At 43.5% G+C, this 20,407-nt stretch overlaps 1 protein-coding gene across 1 annotated transcript in view; it reads right to left on the bottom strand.

The window, feature by feature from the left end:
- Positions 1 to 3,845: 3,845 nt before the first annotated feature.
- LOC309550340 (fucolectin-like) overlaps positions 3,846 to 20,407 on the bottom strand; it is a gene marked incomplete at both ends in the record, with an annotated part of 74,195 nt that continues 57,633 nt past the window's right edge. The window contains one exon of the mRNA XM_082250737.1: positions 3,846 to 3,996. Coding sequence (XP_082106863.1) covers positions 3,846 to 3,996 — 151 coding nt within the window. The remainder of the gene's footprint in view (positions 3,997 to 20,407) is intronic.

A 20,407-nucleotide genomic window follows, 5' to 3' on the forward strand; every position in this document is an offset into this window, starting at 1 on the left:
GTGTAGATTTAGTTGTACCGTCACGGATTGCAAGCAGGCCTGCCTCTTCTTCTCCTCCTCCTCCTCCTCCTCCATCCTCCCTCTCCTCCTCAGCTGACTCCTCCTCTTCCGCTGCTACCGCCTCCTCCACTGCGCCGCCCAAGATCCCCAGAACCTATTCCACATGCCAGGTGAGAAGTTGTCATGCTGTGCTGCGTCTGTTGTGCCTGGAAGCCAAGAGCCACACTGGTCCTGCACTCCTTTCAGCTTTGCATTTACAGGCAGATCAGTGGCTGACACCACTGAATTTGACAGTTGGTAAAGTGGTGTGCGACAACGGTGCCAATCTGCTGAGCGTGCTGAAACAGGGCAAAATAACACACGAGCCATGCATGGCACATGTCCTGAACTTGGTGGTGCAGCGATTCGTTGGCAAATTCCCTGGGATCCAGGATGTCTTGCGACAGGCCAGGAAAATCCCCGGCCATTTCCGAAGATCTTACACAGCCATGGCTCGCCTTGCTGACATTCAGCGGTGACACAACCTGCCCCTCAGGCGTCTTATTTGTGACTGCCTGACGCAATGGAACTCAACGTTGCATATGCTCGATAGGCTGCTCCAGCAGAAACGTGCAGTTAACGACTACCTGTTCGAACTTGGCGGCAGCACAGGTTCTGGGGAGCTTGGGTTTTTTTCACCTCGCCAGTGGCTGCTCATGTGGGACGCATGCAGACTTCTGGCAGACTTCTGCGGCCATTCGATGAGATCACCAAACTGGTCAGTCATGGCCAGGGCGCCATAAGTGACATCATACCTTACACCTTCTTTCTGGAGCGTGCATTGCGTCGTGTCATCAATCAAGCCGTCGAGAAACAGGAGCAGGAAGATGAGGAAGTCGCAACGTTGGATGAATTCCCAGGGGGTGCTACTCCATCTGAGACAAATCAACAGCAGGAGTCTGAAGAGGAGTAATATGAGGATGGTGCTGGGGGGGATGAGGAGGAGCAAGAAGAGCATGCTTTAAACCTTTCTGGGATCTCTGGTGTTATCCGTGGATGGGGGGAGGAGAACGAGGACGACATTATCCTGGATGATGAGCTGGAAGCAGGCCACTACACCGCTTCCAGTTTAGTGCGAATGGGGGCCTACATGCTCCAGTGTTTTAAGGGGGACCCCCGTATAAAACACATAAAGGCCAAGGAGCAGTACTGGGTGGCAACGTACTTAGACCCCCGGTACAAACACAAAATGGCGGAAATGTTACCACAATCACAGAGGGCGTCAGAATGCAGCACTTCCAGACCTTGCTGCGAGAAATGCTGCATTCTGCTTTTGCGTGCGCTGGAAGAGGAATTTCCAGTCACAGAGAGACAGTTGCGGGTAGCAATCCAACAGCGCCTGCAAGAAGAGGGCGGTTTGAAGATGTGTTCGTCACTTCAGATATGAGATCCTTCTTGCAGCCAATCAATCGACAGCTGTATTCCGGATCCAGCATCAAGGAGTGCCTAGACCGACAGGTGTCCGACTACATCGGGTTAATGGCCGATGTGGACGCTCTGAGGAGTGATGAACCCCTGGACTACTGGGTGGGCAGGCTTGACCTCTGGCCAGAGCTTGCATAATTTGCAATGGAACTGTTGGCTTGCCCCCCATCCAGTGTCCTGTCCGAAAGGACATTCAGCGCAGCAGGGGTGATCGTGACCGATAAGCGCACTCGCCTAGCTCATGACAGTGTTAACTACCTCACATTTATAAAAATGAATGAGGCATGGATCTCTGTGGAATTCAACACATGTGACCAGTAGACCATGTTTAATTGAAATTCCTCATGACAGGCCACAAATATCCGCCTGACCACCATCCACCCACAACAATTCATAGTCCTTGTCTTCGGTAAATACAGCGGCATAAAAGGCATTTCATGTCCATTGAATGCCTAATTTTTGGGCCTTTCATGGCCAACAATTATTTTTTCTGTCAATGCCTAATGTACCTCCAGTCACAGAATACATTCTTAGCTGTCAGGTAAACCCATGTGGGCTAATTTTTGGGGCCTTTTATGGCCGACACTTACTTATTTAACCTGTGAATGCCTAATGTACCTTCAGCCACAGAATACAACTTTCTTAGCTGTCAGGTAAACCCATGTGGGCTAATTTTTGAGGCCTTTTATGGCCGACACTTACTTCTGTATCCTGTGAATGCCTAATGTACCTTCAGCCACAGAATACAACATTCTTAGCTGTCAGGTAAACCCATGTGGGCTAATTTTTGTAGTTTTTGGGTCCTTTTATGGCCGACACTTACTTATTTATCCTGTGAATGCCTAATGTACCATCAGCCACAGAATACAACGTTCTTAGCTGTCAGATAAACCCATGTGGGCTAATTTTTGGGGCCTTTCATTGCCGAAACTTACTTATTTATCCTGTGAATGCCTAATGTACCTTCAGCCACAGAATACAACGTTCTTAGCTGTCAGGTAAACCCATGTGGGCTAATTTTTGGGGCCTTTTATGGCCGACACTCACTTCTGTATCCTGTGAATGCCTAACGTACCTTCAGCCACAGAATACAACGTTTTTAGCTGTCAGGTAAACCCATGTAGGCTAATTTATGGGGCCTTTTATGACCGACACTTAATTATTTATCCTGTGATTGCCTAATGTACCTTCAGCCACAGAATACAATGTTCTTAGCTGTCAGGTAAACCCATGTGGGCTAATTTTTGGGGCCTTTTATGGCCGACACTTACTTCTGTATCCTGTGAATGCCTAATGTACCTTCAGCCACAGAATACAACGTTCTTAGCTGTCAGGTAAAGGCATGTGGGCTAATTTTTGGGGCCTGGAATGGCCGACACTTACTTCTTTATCCTGTGAATGCCTAATTTTTCAGACTGGAATTGGAAATCAATGGGTCTGTAAACATTCCGCCAAATTGTGGAATGGATGCGGACCCATTTTACAGATGTGTGAATGGACCCTATATGTATTTGACATGTATTTACCGGCTGCTGTCAGTTCTGGCTGATTTATGAAAAAAAAAAATACATTTTTAGGGTAACTTTTCCAATTGCAATACTTCTGTTATGATATTGTCCATGTGGTGGGACTATTTGTGCACAACCAGTAAGTCTTTTGTGGCTGCAAATTTGACCTAAAGAAGTTCGCCTCCCATTAAAGTCAATGGGGCCCGCCGCGAACTTGTTCGTCCATCACTATTCAGGGGAGTTGCCTCATATTTAGTTGTTGCAATACTGAATATGGCTTTCTGAATCTTTTAGTTGCTTTTAGGGGATTGACACCCCACAAACATTTTTAAATGAATTTGTAATAAAATATATATATATATATATATATATATATATATATATATATATATATATATATATATATGAAAGTAAAAGTATCATTGAATTATTCTGACAGAAGGACTCAACACCTTTAAAATTCCTAATTTCTTGAATCTATTTTTCTGTGTACTTTTGGGATGTGGTGTTAACATACACAACTGGTCTCACTTATGTTTGATCTGAAATAAAAGTCCCCCCGCCTCCCTGTTAGTAACAAAACACCAATTATGTTAAACATTACTTATTAAAATCTGATCCTTATACATTTTGATACATTTTATCCTTTTTAATAAATCCCCTGCATTTAAATCTAGCGAAGGTAACATGTTTCCTCTGTATACCGGAACACAGCAAATTTAAATAACACATTTGACAACACACATATAATGCTGAATATTATTTATTAGTATTTGATTATTTGCTTTTTCCCTTCAGATTACGGACACATAAGGCAATACATTAATAAATTGTATTATTGTATTCATCTGCTGTTCCTTTTAAGTGAACCATTCAATCGCAGTCAGAGGTCCAGACTTGAACTTCACATAATTGAAGATATTCTTTCTTATCGCGTAAAATTATATTGACGTATCTGCCCTCCATGCCATGACATGTGAAGTTCTTTGTTGCTCCATCTGGGATAGAGTCAATCTTCGCACACCTGCACAGTGAGATTCTTATTACCAGTAATAAAAGTCACAGTAATACCAATAATTATATATGAATGTACTTATTTTAAAAAGCAGCAAAATAATATGTAAAGCAGAATATAGATATTTTTAAATATTTTAACCACTTCCCGCCCATAATATAGCAAAATGATGGCCGGAAAGTGATTGCTCTATCCTGACTGGCCGTCCGGACTCACGCGGGGGGCACGCAGAGTGGCGATCGGTGGTGCAGTGTGCCACTCTGACACACCGCATCTCTGATCCCGGTAAAGAGCCTAATGACGTAGGCTCTTTACCATGTGACCAGCTGTGTCCAATCACAGGACAGGCACGAGTAGAGGAGAGCCGATCGGTGGCTCTCCTGACAGGGGGGGGGGGTCTGTGCTGGTAATCAGAGCATTGATTACCAGTGCAGACCCTAGGGGGATGCCACTAGAGCCACCAGGGATTGCCCACCCACGGCCACCATGGATGCCCACCCATGGCCACCAGGGATGCCAATCAGGGCTCAGGGACCCTTTCAGTGCCCTCCTCCTCAGTGCTGCCCATCATTGCCATCTATCAGTGCCGCTCACCAGTGCCCATCATTGCCATCTATTAGTGCCGCTCATCAGTGCCCATCATTGCCCATCAGTGCCGCCCACCAGTGCCCAGTATTGCCCATCAGTGCTGCATATCAGTGCCCATTAGTGCTGCCTATCAGTGCCCATCAGTGTCGCCTATCAGTGCCCATCAGTGCCATCCATCAGTGCCTATCAGTGCTCATCAGTGCTGCCTATTAGTGTCCATCAGTGCCGCCTATCAGTGCCCATCAGTGCCCACCAATGCTGCATATCGGTGCTACCTATCAGTGCCACATATCAGTGCCCATCAGTGCTGCATATCAGTGCCGCCTATCAGTGCCTATCAGTGCTGAATATTAGTGCCTCATCATCAGTGCCACCCTATCAGTTCCTGTCAGTGTGGCCTAATCGGTGCTCATCAGTGCAGGAAAAAACATATTTACAAAATTTTATAACATAAACAAAGACATTTTTTTTTCAAACTTTTTTAATTTGTGTAGCAAAAAAGAAAAAACCTTGCGGTGATCAAATACCACCATAAGAAAGCTGTATTTGTAGGGAAAAAATGACATACATTTGGTTTAGGTAAAGTGTTTAGCTGAAAATTGGCCTGGGCAGGAAGGGGGTGATGGTGCCCTGTATTGAAGTGGTTACAATGGGATTTTCTGTCAAAGCTTCAAAGTTTTTCAATCTGCAAAGATCTCCAAGTCTGGCGCTTTATAAAGTAATAGTCTGCATCATCATCCCATTCCACTGAGCCCAGACTGTCATGGACACGCCCCCCTGGGCTGCAGCATCATGCAGCCTGGACTGCATTACAGCATTAAGGATCGCTCCTTGCTGCCACTAAAAAAGAAGTGAAAGGGCCCTGGACTTCATTGGCTGGGTCAGAAGCCCACTGGAAAAAAACTACATATATACACACACACACACACACACACATTAGACATGTGCAGTTTGTTTCATTCAGAGTCCAAATTCGGACACATTTTTTGTTATTTGAAAATTCGGATGTATCTGATTTTCTGAATTTTAATAGTAACGAATTGAAACGGACCCTAAATAATGAAACAAAATTTGGATGAAATTTGAATTGTAATCACATTCGTTTCAAATTCAAATCGGATTTGAAAAACACATTTTAAATTGAATTTGAAAACAAGGATATAAAAAAACAGAATAGAAAATAAAGGAATAGCATAGAAGAGAGTAGAATAGGAAAGAACAAAAAAAAATAATAGAATAGAGTAAAACAGAACAGAATATAAGAGAAAATAAAATAAAAAAGTACTATAGAAAATAAAGAAATAGAAAAGAATAGAATAGAAAATACAAGAATAGACTAGAAAATAGAATAGAAAATTAAAAAATAGAATACAAAATAATAGAGTAAAACCAATCAGAATAGAAAATAATAGAATAAAATAAAAAAATAATAGAGTAAAACAGAACAAAATAGAATAGAAAATAATAGGATAGAAAGAATATAACTGTCTTCCAAAAAGAATAAATTTGCATTAGAATAGAATAGATTAGAATAGAAAAGAATAGACCAGAAAATAAGAAAATGAAATAGAATAGAATAGAGAAAACTTTGAAAATAATGCATTTGAATAGAATATATTAGAATAGAAAAGAAAAGAATATAAAAGAATAGACCAGAAAATAAGATAATAGAATAGAATAGAGAAAAAAAGCAATAGAACAGAATAAAAAAGAAAGATGATATCCATCTTCTGAAATTCGATTTTGAATAGAACAAATTGGAATAGAATAGAATAGAACGAATATAATAGAATATATAAACACAATAGACTATAATTCAATCGTTCAGAATTCAATAGAGTAGAATAAATTACAAATAATAAAAACATCGTAGAATAAATTACAAATAATAAAAACATCTTCCAAAATTTGAATTTCAAATGGAGAAAGTTACAATTTAAAAAGAATAGATTAGAATAGAATAGATTAGAAAAGAATAGAAAAAACAATAGAATAGACTAAAAAAGAAAGAATATAACCATCTTCTGAAATTCGAATAGAATAAATTTGAATTTGACTAGAATAGATTAGAATGGAATAGAATAGAATAGAATTGAAGAAATTATAGAATAATACTCAAAAGAATAGAATTCAATAGAATGGAAGAAAATAGAAAGAAAGAATAACCATCTTCTGAAATTTAAATGCAATAAACTTGAATATTATAATTCAAATATGTAGTGTGTAGAATGCGTTTACAAGAATGCTGCTGGGATGTAAGGTGTAAATTCCTCTAAGCGAATGTGTGTACCCAGCGCTGTCTAACCATAAAGTGCTTAATATGTCTCTCTATTCATTATTTGTGCAGATACATCATATTTAAACTCAATTTCAAAATACTTTTTAAAAAATTAAAGTGCAATCGGTGCAAAAAATGTGCATGAACATCCTCCACGCTGCCGAGGATGTCTATGACGAAACACGTACAGCGTAGTTGCGTCACTTCCTTTCCTTCCTTCCAAAAACGTTGTTGTTATAGTATCACACTATGTATCCCCCCCCCCTTGTTGATTTTATATGCACCATTGAGTCTAACCTGGGAAGCATACTGATTGCTAAGGAACAGCACTTATTCCCCCACCTCCCTCCTGGTACGGATGTAGGAGCGTTACTTAGGACCCACAGGACCAGCTATCTCCACGCTGTGGAATACAGCCCAATATTATCCCTGCCTAATACCCCTGTGTGGGGTTAGGCACTCTAGTGAGTGCAATCTATTTTACAATCACCCTGGGCACCCTCCTTTATAATATGAAGAGATCTGGGATTGCCACATGAAGATAGAGCACCACCACTTATGGACATTATTTCTATGATTCATGCACTGAGCATTGATTATATTTTACTGTGCGTACAGTCACTTGCACCTTAATGATATTGTCCACTTTGCAGCTTATCTATACCTACCACAGGTGTCATACCATTGCACTAATCACTTTATTATTTACCACTGGATATATATATATATATATATATATATATATATATATATATATACTTTGTATCCACTTTTTAACCAGGCAACGTCATCAAGCACTTTATATTTATACTGTGGATATTGATTATATTTATGCATTGTATAGTGATTTTTGGGTGCATTTTTTCAATTGTATTATTTATTTTTGTGGTGCACATTCTGCTCAATTAATAATATTTTTTTTTATGTGGGTACACATACTATTTATACATTTATATTACCACCCCTTTGGTTTTACCCACTAGAGTTCATTTGCTCTGTGGTATTCATTACTATATTACCCACCCCAATTTGGCAGCGCCATTTTCCCTACCCTTACCTATCTACATTCTTTTCTCCCCTTCCCCTGATTTCCATAGACGTTCTTTACAAATAATGAATAGTGATACATATTAAGCACTTTATGGATAGGCAGAGCTGGGTACACACATAAAAATACATTTGAATAAAACAGATTAGAATAGAACAGATTAGAAAAAAAACAATAGAATAGATTCGACTAGAATGGAAAATAAGAGAATCGAATAGAAAAGAATAGAAAAAAAAACAATAGAATATAATAGAACAAAAAAGAAAGATTAGAACCGTGTTCTGAAATTCAAATTGTGAATATAAAAAATTTGAATTGGAATGCCAATTCGAATTGAATTTGAATCTAATTTGAAAACGAATAAACAAAACTAAACTAATTCTGAAAACAAATTGAACTAATTTAACTAAACAAAATTATTTAAATACCGAATGGAAACAAATCCAAATGTTTTTGTTCTGCACATTGCTAACACACATGTATCCAAAATAGTTATTCCTGTTTTTGATTTGTATGGATAATTCTTTGTGGGTGAACACCAGGATTTTTACTTCACAAAGAGTGCAGAGGCTGCCCGAGGAACTATAATATATTGTATATATATATATATATATATATATATATATATATATATATATATATATATATATATATATTTGTGGTCAGGGAATAGAGCCCAGATGGAGAACATGACAATAATTAAATAACTATGGTAGTAGCGTGCCAAAACTGTTGCTCGGGCAGGCTTGTAAAATAAAGAGGGTCCGCCAAGAAGGAAGGAAGAAGAAGGGAATGTTGTAGAAAAGGGGCAGTGGTGGAAGGCATAAACGATCCCTGTGGCAGCCCAGAAGAGGCGGTGGGCCTGACCTTAAATAGGCGGCTCCTCCCCTCCCACAACTCCAGGCTCTGCCTTTCCATTTGTGGTCAGGGAATAGAGCTGAGATGGAGAACATGACAATAATTAAATAACTACGGTAGTAGTGCATCGTATGCAAAAGGAAAGAGACACAAACCGAAAGTTATTTGGCTAACTCGGAAAAACGCCTATATGAGCTTGCCTTCAGGTTGGGGTATGCAACTGTAGTAGGCGGGGGATTACCTCCGCCCTAGTCTCTTGAAGATATGCTATGCACAGGAATGCTAAGGCTGGAGGCCGCCATGGCTGCCCCTAAGCGAAGGAATGACCGGAGAGGGCGGCAGGATTACACCCTAACTTACACAGCAGGGGTCTCAAGTACTTGACAAACTTGGGTATGGTGAGAGGCCTGCCGTAGAGGCTTGGCAGGGGAGCACCACTAACCTGACCTGCACCACCCAGATAAAGACGGTCCAGCAACTGGACAGCGCACCATCTGTTGAAAGAAGGATACAGTGGTATGTCGACTGGTGTCCCCAATTGATTTGGACTGTTGGAGTGTCAGGACAAAATGATCATCCACCTTAACTAGGTCTGCCCTCCTTAACATGTGGAAGTACCGAGCGAGTCCCCACGGTGAACTTGTTTGGCCGCAGGAACCTGTGGAAGGCCAGGTACATGGCTGTCTTGATGCCATCATAGGACCCTTCCTCAAACGGCTTAGTGTCCAACAAGTCGGACAAATCCCAGAACCTGCTGACATCTATTGATTGACAAAACGTAGGCTTGCGGCCTTCCAACCGAAGGATGCCTTTGGAATGTTCTTGATTGGCCTTGATGCCATGAAGGTATCACGACTGGGGTACGTGTTGATGTGAAACTGAACTCCGGAGAGGTAGAGTTTAATTGTACTGTTCGCCAGTTCCAAGTTTAAATGGCAAAAGGAAGAAAACGCCCCAATGGTTTACAAAGACAATGGGTCCAAAAAAATATTGAACTCCGTGATGAACCTGATGAAGACGATCAGAGCTCACGCATAGGAGCGTCTGGTGTTGGGTGACAGTGCTGACTGGGCTATGGGCCATGGGCCATGAGAACAGCTAATCCAGGATGAGTTCCTGGAACAGCGGTGGTTCGTCCTGGATTCCTCCTTTCCATGGGATGTGCCCGGAAGAAGACCTGTAAGTTGGAATGAGACAGGGCATCAGCTGCTGTGTTAAGAATGCCTGGCCCATGCTCGCAACTTAAGTGGAAGTGCAATGTGGCAGCCAACCAAGTGACCCTTCTGACTAAACTCATTATGGTAAGGGAGGAGGACCGCCCCCGGTTGATAATGTCGCCTGCTGCCACGTTGTCAGTGAAGCACTTGCGGTTTGGCCCGCCCAAAGTAGCCCCACCCCACTATCCTTGCAGCAGCCATTGAGGGGTAATATTCGAAAAGGGGCTGAGGTGGAGTTGATAGATGGCAGATTTAACGTTTCTGGTGGCCAACTATCCCTGAACCACCTGTTGCCCCAAAATGGCCGTGAACCCGGCATGGCCCATCGCGTAGGCCCATAACACTGGAGAGCAGTCTGAACTACGGCAATGACCATGTTCATGCCATTCCAGTGGGCCAAGAACTCATCCCACAATGGATAAGTATGCCCTGGCCTAATCGTCCAGTGAGATAATGCTGCCCTCATGCGGAAGACCCGGGAGCAGACAGAGGTCGGTACACAATGCGCTTGAAGGTTGGTGTTGAAGATGCGACTTCCATGGTCAGGAAATCATCCAGGTAAAGAATTACTACTGGACAGCGGCTGACATGCACAGGAGCCAGCACAGTGTTTCTGCTAATATGTCAAACATTCTGGGCTGTTCTTGGCCCCGAAGGTCAAGCGGACAGCAAAGTAAGACCCCTCCCACCTGACACCATGCAGGTGCCATGACGACAGGTGAATGGGCCGTAGTTTGACGGCATCAGATATGTCCATCCAGCCGAGCCAGGCAGCCTCACTGGCCTGCAAGATCACCTGGGTGGCATTGCCCACGGAGGTGTGCTGTAGAGAAAAATTCCTCAGTGGGGATGAGAAAATTGAGGCTAGGCGTGATAACAGAATGAGGACCCGAAAGGTCAATAATCAGGCATTTTTATTGTTTTACTTGCCGGTGGTGAGCCCAACGGGTTGGTACGCCAACAAGAAAAAAAAAGAAAAAGGCGGCGTGCCGAAATGCCCAAACATAAAACCTTTGTCAACCTCCGACTGTGACAAAGATGTTGACTGTGGAAGGGTCGGATAAGGCAGAATGAAAATTGTTACCCTCCACCGTAGTTGCCAGTAGAGCGACTAGCCCGAACTGAAACCCTTCTGTGAAGCCCTGTAAGAACTTGACAAAATCTTTAGAAGAGTGGGATTTCAGGAAGAAAGCCAGGGTGTCAACATGTAATTTAGTCAGCAATTTCTTTGGAATGTCAGTTGGGGCACATAGTCTTAGCGTGCACCCGTAAACAGGTAGAGCAGACATGCAACAACCTGCGGCGTTGATCCTACGACCTCCTGCATTGCAATTGTTGCAACCTGCATCTTGCCAAGGAACATGATGCCTGCCTAGCCTGTCTCTGGAAGCTCTCTGATCGACTTTGCTGGTACAAGTGGTGACCACGCTGGTGGTGGTGGAACTGGATTCGGAGGAACACAAGTTGGTGAGATTGAAAAGCACACTTGGCGCAGTCAGGAGGAGCAAGCTCGGAAAAGTGGTGGCAGAACAAGTCCGTGTCCAACTGGCCCCAGTCTGCCTGGACATTGAACTGGCAAAGGCGGAAAGAACGATGGTTAATGTAGAATGCAGAGCCGCCGTACTTGTGCCCCAAATCAACCACCTTGTGTAAGTACAAATCCAAATACCCCCTGGGGTTTGGGAAATTGAAGCACATCACAATCCCTAACCAGACTGAAAGCCAACCCGAATTCTGGGATGGACAAATCCTTGTTCAACCTGGGGTCTTTGGCCTTGAGCACCCCGGAAAGGTCGCCGTGGTTATGGGTCTTACTTCCTACGACGTCCTGGGATGCTATCAACAGGGACATGAGGTAAACGTCCTTACCCTCCAGATGTCTTTGACGCTGGGAGGGACCCTGTGAGCTGGCGTGATGATATGTGCAATAGCGACCGGGGAGGTAGGAGTACCTGCGAAGACACTCTGAGACCGTTGGGGCAGCAACCTGGGAGGGTGGGAAACCCTGGGGTGAACGGGGCAGGAGCCGGGGTTTCTAATTTCTCCATCCTTTGATTCAGGCTATTGATGGAGGATAAGACAGATGCCATATTGGCCTGGATCCCGGATAAGGTATCGTGCACATTGTCCTGCGGGCCGGACCCCCGACTGCAGAACTGTATAGGTCGTCAAAACCTGAAAAGTTCAGCCTTCCTGGCGGTGGCTGGAAACGGAATTCCTCTCCGTCTCAATTCGGCGGTGATCCTTGGGATGGTCCAAGAGCTCATCGGGCCAGGGCTCATCAAACCTTGGCTTCCTCCTATGGTGGGGACCAAAACCTGCGTAGGAGGCCTGATTGGCGTACTAGGTAGAGAGGAGTGAAGGTACAGGTCATGGAACATAAGCGGATGAACACGCTTGACTGGCGTGTTCCCCTCCCCCCGACAAGGTTTCCCTGGAGGAGACCAGTACTAGCGAGCGGGACGTGAGGCCCTAACTAACCCAGTGGCAGGTAGAGGCGCAGTCTATGAGTTGGCCCTGAGCTATGCCAACTAATGAAATGGCGGGGTGTAGGCCTCTGGAAGGTGACGCCCTCTCAACACTAACCGAGACACTAGCTATGTTTTGGACTGATGGGCAAAAACCTCCGCATTAGGATATGTGTTGGTCTCGGGCTAGCTGTAATTGACCTACCTAACTACTACCCCCCTACACTCAGGTAACCATGGAAGAGTATGACCAAGTGAGACAGCATGCCTGCGATAACCTGTGAGGGGTCTGAGGCTTGGCTGAACGTCCGATAATATTTGTGCGTGCCGCCTGTATGGGTGAAACAAGAACAGTTGGCGCCTGAAGTGAGATGACATAAGCGCCTGACTCAACAACTGACGTGCCCTGCGGACGCCAACCCTATCTGTATCGAGAGGGGATGTATGGAAATGCCCACCAGAACCTGTGACTGAGGGGAAGGAGTGAGTTGGACTAGGCCCACCCCCCTTGAAAGTACGTATTCACCAGGATGTGAACCAGGAACGTGGTCGGAGCATGTCCTTGCATGTCAAGGCCCCGGGCGATAGGCATGAGGTAAGTAACCAAAAAGGCAGCTGTGGCCAAACCGCCCCTGAAAGTTGCAAATGAGGGGGGAAAAAAAACACATTCTTTATTGCCTTTTTTTTTTTTTTTTGTGGTACCTCCGGGAAACGTCAAAACAAGACACATGAGAACAAACAAATGATCATGTAACTCAAAATGACAATGAAGGAAATTAAATAAAAAAAAAAGTGTATATAGATTATATATATATATATATATATATATATATATATATATATATATATATATATATAAAATTGCATGAAAGACTGTGCTTGGTAACCCCTCCCCCCCCCCCCCCCCCAGTTCCAGGGACTGCTGATTCGGAACTTGGTGTCCAGGTAATGTAATTGGAGGGCTGCCACCGGTATTTGGAAATGCACAGTTCCTGAACACTTCTGTAACCCCCCCGTCAACGTGTGAAAATGACCTGTTCCCAGGAAAGAGGTAGTCGGAAGACAAACAAGGAAGAAACAATAGCCCCAAAACAAAATTTATATATAAATTTTTTTTCCTTTCCCCAACCAGGTTTGTGGTTATGACAATAGTGAACAAGTTGCAGCAGGTCTAATTTTTTTCAAGACCACTAGATGTCACCAATGAGCTGGAAATACAGCCTGTGATGATGCTAAGAAAGAGGGGAAGCTGTGAGGTTCGTGTGAAGTTTAACCACTTCAGCCCTGCCTACAGTACATTTACTGCGGCACTCAGCCGCTGCTGGGCAAAGCAATGTAGCCCTAAGTAGCTCGCTCCCGCCACACTGGGGTGCACTCCTGCTCGCCCCCCGGACCCCGCTGATGGTCTGATAGGGGTTCAGAACCGATCATTCATCAGGTCCAGGCCAATGATTTTTGGCCTTGACCTGTTGATCGGTCCTGCCCAATCAGAGACTGATTTGTGCCTGTGTCATGTAAACAAAGGCACAGAAAAGACCCGCTCTCTCATTCATCGAGAGGAGAGAGAGGATCAAAACTATGAGTACTGCACCAGCACACCCACACACACACATGTAGATAGGCACATTTTACCCCCGATCACCCCACAGGTAACCCCTACACCCCCTGTCACAACACACACTGTAAACAGTATATAGCTGTTTCCTATATTCCTGTATTAGTGTGACTTGTGACCTGGTTTAGCACTTGCGGCCATTCCTTTTAGGGTTAGGATACCCGCCACCCCCCAATAAAGTTTTAACCCCCTGATCCCCACCTGATCACCCCCAGTTAATCCCTTCCCCCCTGTCACATTGCACACTATACACAGGTAATATAGTGGTTTTCTGTATTTCTGTGATAGTGTGATTGTGACTTGAGTTAGCGTTAGCGAGTTAATTTATGTCCCAAGTAGGTTTAGGGTCCCCGCCAACCCCAATAAAGATAAACCCCCTGATCACCCCCAGTTAACCCCTTCATTGCCCTGTCACAGTGTCACTTTTATAGTGTACAGTTTTTTTTCTGATCACTATTAGTGCCACAGGTGACATTAGTTAGTGTTAGCGTCAGTCTAGGACAGCGCAGATCCCTGGCACATAGTTAGAAATATTAGTTAACCCCTTGATTACCACATACACACACATACACACACACATACACCTCCATTACTAGTATAGTGTTTGAACAGATCAATATCTGATCTGATCAGAACTTTACTACCGTCCCCATAGTTTAGTGTTCCCAAAAAGCGGTGTTTGCATGATCAGCACTGATTCCTGGCACCACCTGCATTTAGCCCCTCCGCCCTGCCCACCCCACCCCACCCAGGCAAGTACAGTAATCCATAGATTACTGTCACTTCCAAAAAACACAAAACCGCTGTGTTAACAGAGTCAGGCCTGATCCCTGCTATCATTAGCAGTTTTTTTTTAGTAGCGGTTGAAAAAGTCCTTGATAACCTGGTGCTTTTTTACCTGTGAGTCACACTACTGTAACTGTAAATTTAGTTGCTAAAATGACCAAACGGTGGTACAGTAGTGAAAAGGCCTACAGTATTCTGACCATGTCAGATGAGAGCGATGGGGAAGCCTCACTGGCAGAATCAGGGTCAGTATACGAACCTGAAGAGAGCAGTGGTTCCCTGACAGACAGTTCTGACAACGGATGGGTCCCTGTTAAGATCAGGTGTGCTCGACCCCATTCTGGAGTTGCTGAGATGCAGGGATCGCAGGGTGCTTGTATGAAGCAGAGTGTCGGTACTAGTCCAACTCAACCTTCTGGTGAACTGGCAAGCACCAGCGGCCTAGTACACCCTGGACCTAGAACAACCAGCACTGCAGTATCACTTGGTAACGTGGTGAGTCCCATAATTGCAGTTGAAGCTGGTGCGGTGGTTAGTAGTGGCCCGCAGCCACCGCGTATTCGAAGACAGGCCCGTAGAGCCCATAGTGCCCTCTCTAATGCACTGGCATATCCTAATTGGCAGCCCACTGATACTACACTTCCCCTACTTCCCCTATTCACTGCCCAACCTGGTATCCACGTGGAAACAGCCAATTTTACTCCCCTGAATGTTTTTGAGCTGTTTTTCACAGAAGATCTTTTCAGATCTTTTGTGGACCAAAGCAATTTATATGCTGGTCAATTCATTGCTGCCAACCCAAATTCGCCCCTTGCCACACCATTCGGCTGGAAACCTAAAACGGTTTCAGAGTTTAAAACCTTTCTGGGCCTTTCCTTCAAAATGAGCATAACCCAAAAGAGTGAGTTGCGGTTATATTGGTCCACTAACCCAATTTACCATATGCGCGTGTTCTCTGCTTCCATGTCCAGTGCGAAATTCTGCGGTTCATGCACTTCAACGACAATGAAATCTGTCGTCCTCGGGGAGACCCTTAATATGACCCGCTCCACAAAATTCAGCTCCTCGTAAACCACTTCAATCAGCAGTTTGTAGCCTTGTTTACCCCCCAACAAGTTGTCTGCCTTGATGAGTCCCTTATTAAGTTTACTGGCTGCCTTACTATGAAACAGTATCTCCCCAGCAAGTGTGCCAGATACGGGGTCAAGCTGTATAAGCTGTGTGAAAGGGCCACAGGCTATACAGTTAGTTTCCGTGTTTATGAGGGAAAAGATATCACTGTGGAGCCCCTCAACTGCCCAGACTACATAGGGAGAAGCGACAAGATAGTTTGGGACTTGGTGTCACCCTTATTCGGAAAGGGGTACCATTTGTAAGTGGACAATTTTTATACAAGCGTGCCACTTTTTAGTCACTTGCTGTGATTACAAATTGGCGCATGTGGCATCTAATCGCTGGGCTTCCCCCAATGGCTTGTAAATTTCCGTCTGTCGGGGGGAGAGAGCATGCTTGAAAATGGACAAATTGCTTGCAGTGAAGTGGAGGGATACACTGATTGTTTTAGTTCTGTCCTCCCTTCACGCAGACACAGAAATTACTACAGCAACTGGTGTTTTGGAGAAACCCCTCTGTGTCCACGAATATAACCTTAATATGGAAGGGTTGGACCTTAACGACCAGCTTTTGGCGCCATACTTAGTTGCCCGTAAAGCCAGACGCTGGTACAAAAAAGTGTCTGTTTATTTATTCCAATTGGCTATGCTTAACGCCTTTGTGCTTTACAAAGCATCAGGGCGAGCTGTATCTTTCCTAGAATTCCAGGAAGAGATCATCGGAGCCTACCTGTATACAGGAGGTGCTCCTGCCCAATTTCCCCAACCAGCCGGCTGCATGAGAGGCATTTTTCACATGTCCTCCCACGTCCCCCTACCCAAAGACACCCCCAGAAGAGGTTGTGTCTGTAGCAGGTGCGGATTTAGGCGTGACACCCGCTATTATTGTCCCTTCTGTTCCTACCAACCTAGTCTCTGCATTGGGGAATGTTTCCAACGCTACCACACACTAGTGGAGTATTAGCGTAGGGTACAGCACGACACAGTTTAGGGCACACTAACACAGGGTCTCGAAAGATGTTCGATGGCTATCAACATTTTGAGAGACCCTAACGTGGAAAGTTGCAGTTAAAAAAAAAAAAAAGTGTAAAAAAAAGAAAAATTACAAAAAAAAAATAAAATAAAAAAAGGCAAAAATAGTTGTCGTTTGAGCTATTTTTCTGTTCTTCTACTCTTCCTACTGTACTTTTACTGTACTTTGTTTGTTTTTCATTCTATTGTTAACCAGTTTGCCTTGCAGGTACACTCATAGGCTTCCACACTGATTTTATATATTCTGACACAAACAGCATTTGCGCTGAGCATATATGGATACCCCTGATGGCAGTGCTGTGGTAAGTGATTTCACCATTGCAGTTAAAAAAACCATTAGGTATACGTGGAATTTTGTCATGTATACCTATCATTAAGAAGTGGGTTTGGATGTTTGGATGTTTGGGCGGTTAATGGTGGGTATACTACACAATTTTCTTGTGGAGATTTCCGTTAGGTTCTCTTTTTTTCATTCAGCCCACAGACTGCATGAAAGAAAAAAAACCTACACTATATGCCAAACAAGGACCAGCAATGTACTGGTACGTTGCTGGACTTTGAGTGGGTATACCAGGATGATGCCTGCAGATTTAGGCATCATCTTGGTATCATTTTTTACAGCCAGAGGTCGGCTTACATATAAAAGCAATCCTAGCCATTGGCCGCTAGACTGCTTTTACAAGCAGTGGGAGGGGACTCCCCCCCCCCCTTCCGCCACCTTCCACCGCCTTCCGTGGTTTTTCTCGGGCTCTCCTGTCCCACCGGTTAACCCAAGAGTGCAGCCGGGGGTTCAATTATCTAACCATAGAGCTGATTGGAGATGAGAATGGTTCCAATCATCTCTATGGCCTAAGATACCGGAATCTATGAGCATTTCATGACTTCTGTTTCGCCAGAAATAAACAGCGCCATTGGGAAATTGGGAAAGCATCTTATCACACCAATCTTGGTGTGGTCAGATGCGTTAAGGTCAGAGGAGAGATCTAGAGTCCAAAAGGCCCCAATTTTCTTTAAAAAACAGTACCTGTCACTACAGATTGTGATCATAGTGGATATTTAAATTCACTGTGATAACAATAAATGATAAAAAAAAAATTGAAGGGAAAGGTGTCAAAATTAACATAAAAAAAGCAATATAAATTTTAAAAAAATCAGGCCACCCTGTCCCCCCGTGCTTGCACGCAAAGGCGCACATAAACGTTGGTCTAGTGTCATATGTAAACCGCAATTGCAGCATGCATGTGAGGTATCGCCGCAAACGCCAGGTTGAGGGCAATAATTCTTGCCGTACACCTCCTCTGTAAGTCTAAAGTGGTAACCTGTAAAGACTTTTAAAGGCTTTTAAAAATGTACGTAGTTTGTTGCCGCTGCACAGGCGTGCACAATTTTTAAAGCATGTCATGTTTTGTATCTTTTTAAATTTTACCAAACAATTTGGAATTATATAGTGTAGTTGTGCATTCAATTTAAAAAAAATGTTTTTTTTTTCGCAGATATTGTGTTTGGAAAATCTGTGCGCAAATATCGCATGACAAAAAAATGTGCAATATCTTTCATTTTGTTCTGTAGGGCCTCTGCTATAATGTTTGGGGGTTTAAAGTAATTTTCTAGAATTTTTATTTTTTTTTCAAGTAAACAAAAAGTCACAGAAAAGGCTTGGTTTTCAAGTGGTTAGAAGAGTGGGTGATGTGTGGCTAAGATTGAACAAAATGCCAGGACAGTTCAAACACCCCCAAATTACCCCTTTTTGAAAAGTAGACACCCAAAGATATTTACTGAGAGGCATATTGAGTCCTTTTGCCCTAAGTTTTGGGAAGGTGACAATTTGTTTAATTTTTTTTGTTTTTCTACACAAAGTTGTCACTAAATGATATATTGCTCACGTATGCCATGGGTATATGTGAAATGACACCCCAAAATACATTCTGCTGCTTCTCCTGAGTACAGGGATACCACATGTATGAGACTTTTTGGAAGCCTAGCTGTGTAGGGGACCCCGAAAGCCAATCACCAACTTCAGGTTTTCTAATGGCGTAAATTGCTCATTTTATCTCCGCACTACCGGTCACAGTTTCAGAGGCCCTGAAATTTCAAGATAGCACAAAACTCCCTCAAATGACCCTATTTGCCTAGTAGACACTCCAAGCTATTTGCTGAGAGGCATGGTGAGTCCATTGAATATTTTATATTCTGCCAGAAGTTTCGGGAAATTATTTTTTAATTTTATTTTATTTTATTTTTATTTTTTACACAAAGTTGTCACTAAGTGATATATTGCTCACACATGCCATGGGTATATGTGGAATGAAACCCCAAAATACATTCTGCTGCTTCACCCAAGTACAGGGATACCCCATGTGTGAGACTGTTTGGCAATCTAGCAGCGTACAGGACCCCGAAAACCAATCCCCACCTTCAGGCTTTCTAAGTGCGTGAATTGTTGATTTCACTCCTTACTACCTATCACAGTTTTGAAGGCCATAAAATGCCCAGATAGCACAACCCCCCCACCCAATGACCCCATTTTGCAAAGTAGACACTCCAAGCTATTTGCTGAGAGGCATGGCGAGTATTTTGCAGCTCTCATTTATTTTGGAAAATGAAGGAAAAAAAAGGAAAATCAATTTTTTTCCTCTTTTTTCAATTTCCAAAACTTTGTGACAAAAAGTGAGATCTGTAAAACACTCAACATGCCTCTCTGCAAATAGCTTAGGGTGTCTATGTTCCGAAAAGGGGTGATTTGGGGGGGTTGGGGAGTTGTGCTGTCTTGGCATTTCATGGCCTCCAAAGCTGTGATAGGTAGTGAGGAGTGAAATCAACAATTTACGCCCTTGGAAAGCCTGAAGGTGCTGATTGGCTTTCGGGGTCCTGCACGCAGCTAGACTGCAAAAAAATCTCCCACATGGGGTATCCCCATACTCAGGAGAAGCAGCAGAATGTATTTTGGGGTGTCATTTCACATATACCCATGGCATGTGGGAGCAATATATTATTTAGTGACAACTTTGTGCAAAAAAGCAAAAAATAATAATAATTTTCCGGGAACTTGTGGCAAAATATAAACTATTCCATGGACTCACAATGCCTCTCAGCAAATAGCTTGGTGTGTCTATTTTGCAAAATGGGGTCATTTGGGGGGGGGGGGGTTGTGCTTTCTTGAAATTTCAGGGCCTCTGAAACTGTGACAGGTAGTGCGCAAGTAAAATGCATTTTTAATGGTCCCATACACAGCTAGGCTCCCAAACGTCTCACACATGGGGTTTACCTGTACTCGGGAGAAGCAGCAGAATGTATTTTGGGGTGTCATTCTACATATACTCATGGCATGTGTGAGCAATTTATCTTTTAGTGACAACTTTGTGTTAAAAAAAAAATTATTTTCACGAAACTTGTGGCAAAATATAAAATATTCCATGGA

The sequence above is a fragment of the Pelophylax lessonae genome, assembly GCF_965119305.1.
Source record: "Pelophylax lessonae genome assembly, chromosome: 3".
NCBI lineage: Eukaryota > Metazoa > Chordata > Amphibia > Anura > Ranidae > Pelophylax > Pelophylax lessonae.